Genomic DNA, 13,482 nt, shown 5'->3' on the forward strand with positions numbered 1-13,482 from the left:
GACAAATTCTGTACATCATAAAGCTGGCTCAGTAAGTTTCATTCTCTCTGTGTGAGGTCAAGGACATGTTATTATTATGACTGATGGGGGATTTTGGTCCCGGTTGCTGTTTCCTGAGGTTTCGCTTTCCCCTGAAATTCCCCTGAAGTGTTCTCCGTCATGAATTGTTATATTGAATAAATCCCTACTTCTGGGGAATCCTATCACGGCAGTATATTTGATGTTATTTTTGGTTAACCTTTAATTGTTAATACATCATCAATCCTTCATCACTTATTGTTCACAGACAAGGTAAGACGTTTGAAAAGAAGTGAATCATGTCTAACACCTTGGTGATTATCTGCAATGATAAAAACAATGAACACACACTACATCCCTCCATCCTCTTATCTTTGTACCTTCTTGCTCCTCTATGTGTGTGGGAACATCACCTTCACTATATGACGTCATCTCTTTCAGTAAAAACATAGCAGGAGTCAGGATGGACTTAATGTTGTTCTCTCCTGCCACCTAGTGGTTACACATGGTACTGTTGGTTCAGGAAAACAAAGAATAGCTGTGTTTAACTGTAACACAGAGGAGAAGGTGAAAGGAGGAGCAGTCACTTAACAATATGGCTTTAAAAAACAGAGGAGTCTTTTCTTCCTCTGATGAATTAATAATGAACACAAAGTGATGTCGCACAACAGACACAAGATGGTGCTGCACTCATCATCATGGTGACAGCAAAACCCTGCAGGTCTCTGTTTATTTTATATTTACTTGATTTTATTTGAATTTTAATGAAACAGCAGAAACATTGTGCCTGAATATTTAATAAGATCACTCCTTTAACCCTGTCAGAGCATCACAAGTGCACTTTAAGGTTTTATTTCCTGAGAGACCACAGGTGTGACGCAATGATGGCTCCTACAGAAGCCAGTTTAACTTCAGCTTGTGGGTTATAGATGTCTGTCTCTAGGACTATGTTCACACTGCAGGCAAAAGTGGCCCAAATCCAATTTTTTGAGGGTCAAGAGACCAGGTCAGATTTTTAGAGGCAGTGTGAACACTCAAATCTGTTTTTTTTTGTCTTCAAATCAGATTTATACCACTTCCATATGTGGTCCTGAATCAGATACAGGTCTGATTTTTTTCAATGCGACCTCAGTGTGAACGGCCAAGATGGATTTGATGCGCATTTGATACTTTCACGTCACTTTAGCGACACACGTCAGAATTCTGTGCGGCGGTAGTCTTCCAAAAATGGAGGATAGCAACGATGGAGCAAGTCAATGGAGGGACAGCAAGGTCTTGGACCTTATAAAAATATGGGGTGACACCTCCTCTGCACCTGGTCATTCATTCTCTGGCTCCCACTGCACAAAAACTTTGTAACTTTGCTGGATCATTGTTCGTCTTCTGGTGTTTAGTTTGTATGTCTTTCTTGTGTTCCCTGTGTCATTTTGGACTTTTTGGATTTCAGTTCTGTAGACATTTCAGTAGTTTTGTTTGTAGCTTTTGTTCTGTTATTATTAAAACCTTTTTATTTTATGACTGCATCTTGGGTCCTCCTCCTTTGTTTCTCGCCATCGTGACAGTCATACATATTTTGTATCTACTCCACACCAAATAAACTAATTTATTGTTTATTTCTTCTCTGAATTGTTCATTTTTTTTAATGAAAATCAATGAGCAAAAGATAATTATTTACTAGGGAACCATTGTAACATTCAACAAGTCATCAATCATCATGATACAGCAGGTTTCATATATCAAACAAACAATATACGTTATAAATATCTCAGTTTCTACTCTAAATATACCTGATTATGTCATTTTAACATGTTCCTAAATAATAAACAGACTGTATGTTGCTTTATGGAATGTATAATGTATAGAATTTAATAAAATCATGATTGAAAAGTTTGTAAATAAATGCCCTTATATACCTGCTGTATCAGTTTTGATACACACATTTTCAACACGGTTTGACTATAAATGAAGTAATGAAATATTAATTAGTTTTACATTGCATCAATCCAGTAACTATTCCTCTTGAAGTGTCAGGAACAATTTGAAAAAAAAATTCATTCAAACTTTTTCAAACTTGGTAAAAATCTCCCTGAAAAACCTCGAGTGGGTCTCTGATCCACAGCTGACATTTTGGATCTCAAGTGGCGTCCTTCTGGTGCATGAATTACTTACACCTGGTGTATTATCCATGCACTGCGTGTATCCGATTGTATACATCAGGTTTTTACTGAAAAAATATATCACACTGATGATGTAGAGGTCTCAAAAACTGATGTATCAAATGTGAAACGCTTGGCGTTATAGGGTTGAACAGCAGATATTTACTGTATTGGAAATATAACAGCCTGCATGTAAAACAAAGACATGCAGCGTTATGTAAGAGGCTTATTGGGGAATAAAAGGAAGGGATGAGCTAGACGGTAAACAGAATGCTAATTACCTTCCTTTGGTGTCATTCTTACATAAATATGACCAAAAACCACTGAATATGCTCGGGGCTTTATACCACCGCTTTCTATCTTTCGATCTTTCACCCAGCTGTGTGAAATACATGGTTCTGATTGATCAAAAACTCCCAACACAGTTATCATGAGAGGTAACTTAGTTAAATGTGATTTGTGACACACTATGTTCACCATTTAAAACCATTTTGCGCTTCTTTGTATCTTTAGTTGGGTAACAAGTATGATTATGTATAGTAAACAGCTGGTTATATAAAACAGAATCCAGACAGACTGTCTGGATTCTGTTTTATATAACCAGCTGCCCACTTCACATTATTCCTCACTTATTTCTATGCTTCAGTTTTATTTTGAAAAGTGTTTTATTGTGAAAGAAGAGCAGTAAAACACTCTCTTGTACCTTATCAACATGTTGGTGAAGTTGGTCACCTAAATTCTCACTAGCTGTTTATTTCTAATCAAGAGATCAATAATAATCTAAAACACCATGCACTTTTTTTTTTAACATGATGCCTGTTCCTCCATTTTTTAAAGATGGATTCTAAACAGCCATTGACTTCCATTCATTTCCATACAGTACCCTGACGCCTGTGGCTCTATAGTGGAGTCCGTCCCCTCTCAACTGAAAGGTTGGTGGTTTGATCCCGACTCCTGCAGCCCACATGTCCAAGTGTCCTTAGACAAGACGCAGGCCCAGTCTCAATGTCCACACCCACACACTCACTGACTTTGAGGCGCGTTCCTGCTCCCAGTCCATGAGGGCTTAGGGCTGTCCCACTGTCAAATCATCAAGTGTGTGAGGGATCTCTCACAGACTTTTTGAGCCCTTTATGCCCCCTTTCTAAAAGTGGGCATTTTTGCAGACTTAGCATTAGGGAATTACCCATAGTTCATAGCATTGTGACGTGAAACACAGGGGAAGCCCCTGAGCATTGAAGGGTGAACAAACGCGTAACATTAAATTTAAAAACAGAGAAATGGTAAACAAGTAGCAGGAAGGTGCAACCAATGTTGGCATTTCACAAAAGTTTCCTCTGAGCACAGATTTAGTGTAATGGTTGAATTGCACGCCCATATAGCTGTCGGCCCGGGTTCAATTCCAACTTGCGGCCCTTTCATGTGTCATTGAGTGGGGGCATGTCGTTCCCCCACTCTATCCCAGTTTCCTGCTCTATCCACTCAACGTTTGCCTCCAAGTATAAATATGGAAAACTGCATTAACCAGCCTAAATCTTTTTTTTATCTTGACACGTGGACATATATATATATATATATATATATTTATAGTTTCATATTTATATATTTTAAATGTTTTGGTTAAGCAACCTGTACGGTTAGAGCCTTGATCACATGGCAGTCAGTCATCCCTTAAGCTCCTTGATTTTGAGGAAAGTAAAATTGTGCAATAAAAATTCCTGATGCAGCTAAGGTGAACTACACTCAAAGAAATAATTTGTTGGGTGAACGTAATAAAATTATGGAAATAATTTCCACCTAATAAAAATGCTTTCATTTAGCGAGACACAATTTTGTTGAACCAACAAAAAGTATTGACGTTACCATTACTTATTTACAATGTTTGGGTCCAACTTAATTTGTAAAGGTTGTTTCAACATATTTACTAAGGTAGGATCTGACTTCATTGTCTTGGGTCACAATAACTTGTATAATATGATCATGGATAGCTTATTATTATTCTATTTTTGTAAGTTATATATTTGGGGCTTTTTCGCCTTTATTGGCTGGACAGCGTGGGGGAGTAGAGAGCGGGGGAAGACTTGCAGCAAATGGTCGACCGGACGGGTCAAACTCAACACGCGGGTGCTTAGACCGCTAGGCCACCAGCGCCCCAATTGCAGTCAGTCACAGGCGATCTCTCCCAACTCCCCGTAATGGCTCTTCTTTGCCAGAAGCATGCTACCTTGGCTGATGACTACGGCCTGTCGCACGCTACTGCCACCTTCTGCTCTGGAGAGGTATTGCAGATGGGATTCCTACCTAAACCCTTTAAGGTTCTGATGACATAAAGCAATCTTGTAGTTTTAAAGGATTTTGCATGTCATGTTAAAACTACATGATTTAAAAATGTTTAACCAGTAAACATTAATTAAAATAATATAAGCTACATGTTATACTTATGTTGATCAAACAGACACCCATGTTGCTTTTTTTGAGTGTACATGACGTCATGCAGCCTTTACAGCCCCCTGCACACAATCCCTTTACAGTTGACGGCAATTAAGTCAAGAGAGGACCACTGAACCTCAGAACTGCCCCCAGCAGCATGACCATTCATGAAATGTGAATGAGTGTATGTGAATGGTGTTCGGTTCATACCAATAGACAGTTTGCATAGCATCCTCTGCCATCATTATATGAGTGTGCATGTATGGATGAGTGTAAAGCAAGCTGCAACAGCCGGTCTTAAAATATGAAGCCCATGTGGAAGTGCAAAACAGTGCAGTTCATCGAGCGTCTGCTTGAGGCTGGCTGCAGAAACACCAGATACCACATACACACCAATTCAAAGAAGACGATCTTTACAGCAGAAATAAACATGTTTACAGCCTGGTTCAAAAAACAGTTTAGCTAATTCCTCTCACGGCACACAGTGGCCACGGTTACATGATGTTTCTTAATTCTGAATTAATAATTCTGAATTAAATAATTCGGAATTAAAGTTTTCTCCTTCGTGTTTACATGGAAATAGTAATTCCGAATTGAGGTTTACATGGAAAACACGTTTAATTGTTTTTATTTAATTCCTCTTAACGTCTGGGGGTTGGGAAGGGTTCTGATTGGACAGGGGCGGGCGTGATGTATTTACGTTTACCGGAAGAAAACAGACTCCAGGTCCTGCTTCTTTCATTTTCGGTTACAACATGGAAGACCACACAATAAGTTCAAATGTCGCTTTGATTTTGACTATAGTTGTTAAAAAGCAGCTCGACACAAACGTACTGTTTCACTTTCGTCAGCTGAGGAGGAGAAGAGAGATAGAGGACCGGAGAAGGGAGGCGGAAGACCGGACTGTGGCAATTCAAAGCCGGTTAGTGCAACGGCTGCTCTACCTCAGACTGGAATATAAGCCCGCCAGCGCGGAGTATGTGCGTCATCGCGACAGGACAAGGGAACGAGCATGCGCAGAAAGACCGGAATTCATTTAAAGCGGAATGAACGTATACATGATAGAGGAATTGTTTAATTCGGATTTAAAATCAGAATAAACCAGCCACTTACATCGGATTTAAAGGGGACATATCACGCTTTTTTCATCAATATATATTGAGGACTTTTCAGGCAGATTTTGGTCTGCCTGAAAAGTCCTCTTCTTCATTCCTCATCAGAACACTCTGTTTTCCCTCTGACCACGCCCCCTCCGGAAGTGGATGTGCCTCGGCTCTCCAGCACGTTGATCTAATGTTTACATGTTGGCTGAATATACACGGCTGCTCAGAGATCGCGTTACTTCAACCCTCTGAATCTGATCCTGACGGAGAGGCGCCTGTAGCAGGACCTTTCTGAAGGATTGGTCACAGATTTAGTGTTTCTTGTTGTTTTATTTATCAGTATGTAGACGTGTGTCTTGGTACACAGCTACGAACATGTAGCTATGTGGCTATGCTAACTAGCTCTAGCACTTATCCATGATAAATAAAAATCATCCACTAGATCTTCAAATCTGCAGACGTGGGGAGTAAAACCGACCTCTGCCAGAAAGGCAGCAGGACCTTTCTGAAGGATTGGTCACAGATTCTGTGTTTCTTGTTGTTTTATTTGTCAGTATGTCGACGTGTGTCTTGGTACACAGCTACAGCTACAGCTACGAACATATAGCTATGTGGCTATGCTAATTAGCGCTAGCACTTTTCCATGAAAAATAAAAATCATCCACTAGATCTTCAAATCTGCAGACGCGGGGAGTAAAACCGACCTTTGTGTTTATTAAGACAGTCTACAACTAGCATGCCTCCCTCCTAAGCTCCTTGTTAGCACACATTTGTGCAGGGAATGAAAAACGGAGGAGGGGATTCAGTATTATTTTATACAGTCTATGGGCTGAACAAGCTCTGAGCTCTGACTCCGTGACACACCGGATATTGTTGTTACGTAACAAAAACACGGAAGTCTGAAACGGCTCGTTTCACACACATTTACAGAAAGGTGTAGAAATCAAAACAGGGGCAGAATGGATTTTTTTCATTCTCGGGGGGTTTGTAGACATGCCAGGGACACATATTTCAGGTAAAGAACCATTAAAAAGTCAATTTTGCATGATATGTCACCTTTAAGTTTAATTCGGAATTATCATTTTCATTCGGAATTAGGTGTTTACATGGTCATTTTAAATCTTTTTAAAGAGGATTTAATCTTAATTCGGAATTAAAGAGGAATTAAAAGTCTCATGTAAACGTAGCCACTGTATGGAGTTGAATTTCTTTGTCACTCTGTATTTTTGAAGATATTAAACTTACGAGTTTTGCTCTAATAAGGGCGTGACTACAGCCAGGTTTGTGATAATTTTGAAGTTGTTTTCTCTGATTTCCATTTAAAGTTTACTTCATTTGCATTTGATCAAAAAACAAACTGAGAAACGACACAGGAGCACAGTTTTAATATAAATCTGTAAAAATGAGAAGTTTAATGGTAAACATGAAAATGACAGAGTGATTGTATCATTTATAAAAGCACCAACACAAAAATACATGTATCTGTATATGAAAAGAACGGCACCGTAGCTACCATGTACGTGAAACAGGTTTCCTCTGGGTATCAAATGTTTTGTCAGTGCACTGCAAATGTCTTGATCTGAAACTTCTTTTCCTAAAGACGTTAGAAAAGGAGGTGATCGTAACCCTGCTTCTTGAAACACAAACAAAGACGACGACAACAAACGAAAACAAAACGGACAAATCATATTCATCACGGCCTTTAAAAGTGACGTTTCAAACTACAATCTCCACATTAAATTGCACTTCAAAATACTGGTCGGGTGAATAAATATTTGTAGTACCTTTCTATATCCATTTTGGTAATACAGTACATTTACACAGCAATATATATTAGAGCTGTCGGAGAGGAGAGAAGGGGAACTGATTAAAACTTTGTCTATTTTCATTCCAGCTGCTCTTGCATATTGTACAGAACTTGCATAATAGCACATAAATAAATTAACACCGATGACATCAAACAAGAGGGTAAAAAAAGACTTACAAAACATACTGCATATCTAACATAGTGTCTATATATATTATTCATATAATTACATAACAGCGTCATTCAGAAGCGGTGCTGAAGTGCTCTTGCCTTGTTTCTCCTCTGTCTCTGAACCAGCGCTGTGTTTTAACAGCAGCCTCTGGTTTCCAGACTTCAAATCTGTTGCACTTTCCCTTCAGGCTCTTCCCCCTATCACAGCGGCGTCTGGGAGGAAGGAGCCTTTTTTTGGCCTTGGGTGGTTTTGGGATAAACACACCTGTCTGTGAATTGTGCGTCTGTGTCTACCTTCAGATGCCTGAGCTCTGCCCCGGCCCTCTTGGGCTGCTGGACGCTGAAGCATCCTCCTCCGCTCTTTCTGGGTAGTAAAGTGTCCGATATGCCGCTCCTGGATGTTCCCTCTAACGCCTCGGGGTCCGGCGGGCTGTGCGACGTCTCTTTGAGAGTATCCTGTCGCTGCAGCAGAGAAAACCTCCCTTTCGGAGCGTCACTAAGTCTCCAGGATGCCCCTGTCCTCGCAGAGTAAGCTGGAGCTGCTGAGGGGCTGCTCACCAGGCTGTACAGAGGGAGGGGGGACCTGGGTTGAATCATGTGAATCCCCCCAATGGGAATGAGGAGGCTCGGGGTCCTGCTCGGCTGCTGGGAATGCAGAGGGAGGTGACTCAGGAGGTTGTGGGCTCCCCGAGGCCGTGTGGGATGCAGGGTGATGTGGGTCAGACCAACCTCATCCACAGACTACAAAGAAAAGAGACAGAATGAAAACTGAATGGAAAGTAGGTCACCAGCAGAATGAGAAGCACACAGGTAAGAGATGAACCATTTCAGGGAACAGAAAGCAACCATTTAGTGTAAGTGATGGTGTTGAGGATCAAGATCAATGACTCAACAGTGACTTAACACAGCTTCTAAAGGCCCAGTTCTTCAGGGTGCAGGGATAGTTCTTGTTCCCTTTGGATTAATAATCTCTGCTCTTATTCCCTTCTTTTTCTGGGGGTTGGTCTTCTAGTTGTCTTTGTGTTGAGAAACTGAAGCTGACAGAGACGCTTCACATAGCGAGCCTGCAGACTGGGGATGTGCGTGTTCAGTCCACTAAAGGAGGAAACTTCATCACACCTGAATTACGAGTTGGTCGAATGAATTAGCAACATTTCTCACACTGTGGGCTCAAAATGCTGCTCACAGTGTGTGGAAGCTGCAGTGCAGAAACCCACCACTGGCCGGGGCTGTTGCTCTGCTTCATGGCTGCTGCCATTGTGATTTAATGCTCTACTACCAGGATGTAAACAAGCTCAGACGACAGCATGGTGTGTCTGTACTTTGATGAAAGTGGAGATTAAGTTGTATGAAGGCTGTCTACAGGGCGCCGTGTCTAAAGTTGTGCACACCAAAAATAACAGCAACATTTTCCACATTTAGTTCCAACACGTCTTCGGAAATATCACAACACGTTTTTAAGTTACATTTTTATCACAATTAAAACAATATTTGTTACCTTTTTCAAATGTATTTTTCTCGTCACAAATATATTTAAGATAATAATACTATTACATCTAAATGCTAAATCTAAATCCAAATGTTAAATCTAAATGCTAAATCTAAATGCTAAATCTAAATGTTAAATCTAAATCCAAATGTTAAATCTAAATGCTAAATCTAAATGCTAAATCTAAATGTTAAATATATATCTAAATGTTAAATATAGATCTAGATGCTCAATGTCAAATCTAAATGCTAAATCTAAATGTTAAATATAAATCTAAAGGTTAAATATGAATCTAAATGTTAAATATAAATCTAAATGTTAAATATAGATCTAAATGTTCAACGTCAAATTTAAATGTTAAATATGAATCTAAATGTCAAATATAAATCTAAATGTTAAATCTAAATCCAAATGTTAAATCTAAATGCTAAATCTAAATGTTAAATCTAAATCCAAATGTTAAATATGAATCTAAATGTTAAATATGAATCTAAATGTTAAATATATATGTTAATGTTAAATATAGATCTAAATGCTCAATGTCAAATCTAAATGCTAAATCTAAATGTTAAATATAAATCTAAAGGTTGAATATAAATCTAAATGTTAAATATAAATCTAAATGTTAAATATAGATCTAAATGTTCAACGTCAAATTTAAATGTTAAATATGAATCTAAATGTCAAATATAAATCTAAATGTTAAATCTAAATCCAAATGTTAAATCTAAATATTAAATATAAATCTAAATGCTAAATATAAATATAAATCTAAATGTTCAACGTTAAATCTACATCTAAATATTAAATATAAATATAAATGTTAAATGTGAACTGTCAAATATAAATGTTAAATGTTGCTCAGCGATCCTTAATACTTAGCTGATGTGCAAATTCACGCTGCCGCCTAGCAGAAGTACCAAAATAAAAGCTTCTTAAAGCGATACAGACTTAGCAATAGCATCTTAGCTTGTCCGTACCATAGACTGGGTCAGTTCTGTCTCTGAGCGTTGTGCAATCTCTTACTAGCCTCCAAAACTGCCTATCCAGCCGGCAGTCCGGCTATAACCCACTGGAGTCAGAACTAAAGGACTATGATGGGGATATCTGTATCACTTTATGATGCTTTTATTTTGGTACTTCCGCTAGGTGGCAGTGTGAATTTGTATTGGGCACCATTATATATTTTTCACAACAAAATTAAATGTGAAGAAGATCACAAATATTCCTCTAAAGGTGATAAAAAACAGACTTTTAAAATTCACTCAACATTTTTATGATGTTTTGGAGCTAAATTTAGAGAATTGTAGCTGTTATTTTCAGTGTGCACAGCTTTACAAACGGCGCCTCATGGCTTACTAGTGAAAGTGGCATTTGACCATGTGGATTGCAATTCAATTTTGCAATTGCTGAAATGCCAAACTCAAGACTTCTAAACAATCATCCACAAACGGAGGGTGTCTTCTCTGCAGATTTAGAAAAGGAGACATGAAAGCTGGCTCCCTGTTTTGTTTAGATTTGATTTTAAAGTTTGTTTGCTAGTTTTTAAAGCTCTACATGGCCTTGCTGCTTCTTACACTGCAAATCTGCTTTCATTGTATCTTCCTGTCAGGTCACTAAAGCCCTTGAATGCTTCCCTTTTAAATGTCCCTCATGTGTCCCAGACAAAGAGAGAGAGCTTTCTGTGTTTATGCTCCACAACTCTGAACCTTCTGCGTTCAGACCTTAAAGCAGCTCTCTCTCTCTCTGTGTTCCTAAAAGGAAACTTAAGTCCTACTTTTTAATGTCTTTAACTCAGATTGATTTAAGGGTTCAGTCTAAGTTTTTATTGACTTCACAGTTTTATTTTTGGTATTTAATGTGTTTTATTCAAATGTTATCTGTTTTTAATTGTTTTTTCTGACTTCTATTTATTTAGCTGTTTTACTCCATTGATTTAAATTATTTATTAAAACTATTTTAAAATGATTTATATTTTGTATTACTTGAACTGTTGCTGTCCATATGTCCTTACTTTACTTTTTTTTGAAGCACTTCAGGCTGCATGCTTTTGTGTATGAATGTTGCTGTATAATTAAAGATGAGTTGAACTGAAATAAAAACAAACTCAAAACCTTTTTAGTCTCGCTTTTAACTGAGTCTTATTCTATTATACTTTATTTATTTATATATTATTATCTCATTCAAATTTAATATTGTCATATACTGTCTTATTTAAAATTATTATACATTTATACATTTGTATTATTCATTCAGTAAATTCTTTAATATGTATTCATTAATTTATTGTGGATTATTTCATTATTAATTTAGAATTAATTAGATCTTATCTTATGATTTTTACAGATTACCTCTAAGAATTTTAATATTTTATTCTGTCTTTGCTTTATTTACTTTAGTGTTGCATCTTAACTTATTTAACTGGTTTAATCTTTTAGTGTTTTATTATCTTAAAAATGTATTTCATTTTGGTGAGTTTAATTTCCTGTGTTAAGTTTTAACATCTTATTTTACCTCCAGCAACTTCTTTATTTATTGATTTTTTATTCTTTATTCTTTATAATAATAATATTAATATGAATATCATTATTATTATTATTATTATTATTATTATTAATAATAATAATAATAATAATAATAATAATAATAATAATAATAATAATAATTTAAATATCTTTTATTAACCATGCATATGAATTGAGGGTTGGGGGCTTGTCTTCTTTTCTTTGCACAAATATGTCAAACAAAGGGTTTCAAACACAAGTCAACAAAGTCAATGAAAGGGGGATGTTGCAGCAGCTACATCCTCTTTTTAAACAATCTTTGCTTTGGTCATTCTGGCAGTTGAGTACAGGTGACTCGATGACATCGCTGTCAGGTGTGTTAGCAGATGCAGACATATACACTTCAGACAAACTTCTGGGTGAAACAACCAGCTGTGAGTAAGATCAGGACTTTAAGGCCGCTGTTTAGTTTCTGTTTAAAGACTTTATCATGAGCTAACCTACCTGAGAGCTGAGTGAACGATACCAAAGGCAGGAAACAACAAATACAAATGTCTGTGCTCTCCTGCTTCTTGTTCTCTGAATTAACAAGAAGTATTCCGTGAGCGGTGGTGATGATAGCAGCAGGGTTCAAAGTTGTGACATTAGTTTCTTTTTAAAGGTGTGTGAACCACAGAGCTCAGAGAAGAAGGAGAGCTGAATGAAGACAGTTTCATGTTCAATTCACCACAACAGTATGACACAGATCATCCTTTTATAACCATTTTTTAAAGAAGAGACGACACAGTGAGATTATTTGTTTGCCTTCATCAGCCTCAGTTTCAAAAAACATGTTGACTGTCTATGATTAGCTTTCAGGCCTGATTTAGCTAAATTACATCTATCATGTACATTATCAGAACAGTGAGTAAAACACTCTGATTCATTGAAATACAATCAAAATACTACAATTAAGGCAAAAACTCCCTGCTAGAAGGGTTAGTACTTTTCAAAGGTCCCAGGGCTTTCAGGGGGTAGGGCCTGCAATACTGAACGTGTCTGATTGGTAGATTAACCGCAGTGTTTTAATTCAGCCCGCCGTCCACAATAACATCACACACATCTGTGATTCACTTGATTTCTCTTTCTTTCATTAGTTTTTATTTGTTCTATCTTTTTTGTATGTGTGTGTACTTTTCAAAAGAAGAAGCTGTGATTCTCTTGATTTAGCAGCTTGTAATAGTAGTCTTCTCTCAGCCCTTCTCTGAATGCAGTTACGGTTTTAAAAGTGACCCTGTAAACTGGAGACCTTCAGCTGAACGTGTCAGTGTTTGTGGAGTTTACACAGCTGTTGAAACACAGAGGGAGTTCCTGGGTATGCAAACTAGTTTAGTTTTTATTAAGATTTCAAAATATCCTCATCAGATATTTAATGATTGTCTAAAGACGTTTATGAGGGATGCATCCGGCTGAAAGTCTCCAGTTAACAGGGTCGCTGTTTAAACCAAAACACCGGCCGATCTCTGCCACGGCTTTTTGAGTTCAAAAGGATTTTAAAGCCGTGTTGAAACGTCTTTGCTACTTGTGCTTATCTCCTCTCACGTGTTGATTCAGTGAATCCATCTGTGATGAAATATAGCACCATCTAAAACAGCACCAGCTGAGTCTCTTCATGCTAACAGGCTAACTGTTGTGTTGCTCATAATGATACCTGTCTGTTCGTCTGCTTCTATGGTGTCATCTGTGATGAATGGCATTCGTCTTTGTTTTACTGCCCTCTACTGGTCTGGTGGTGTAGTGCCATAACTTTTTATTTCCTCCATAT

The 13,482-nt window shown here is 37.7% G+C and overlaps 1 protein-coding gene across 1 annotated transcript in view; it reads right to left on the reverse strand.

Moving 5' to 3' along the window:
• Positions 1-7,088: 7,088 nt before the first annotated feature.
• The window catches only part of hivep3a (HIVEP zinc finger 3a), a 66,010-nt gene continuing 59,616 nt past the window's right edge, over positions 7,089-13,482 (reverse strand). Inside the window, exon 6 of the mRNA XM_034704225.1 lies at positions 7,089-8,426. Within this exon, the coding sequence (XP_034560116.1) occupies positions 7,887-8,426 (540 nt within the window). The 3' untranslated portion in view covers positions 7,089-7,886. The remainder of the gene's footprint in view (positions 8,427-13,482) is intronic.

Source organism: Notolabrus celidotus, chromosome 16 (genome assembly GCF_009762535.1).
Source record: "Notolabrus celidotus isolate fNotCel1 chromosome 16, fNotCel1.pri, whole genome shotgun sequence".
Classification (NCBI taxonomy): domain Eukaryota; kingdom Metazoa; phylum Chordata; class Actinopteri; order Labriformes; family Labridae; genus Notolabrus; species Notolabrus celidotus.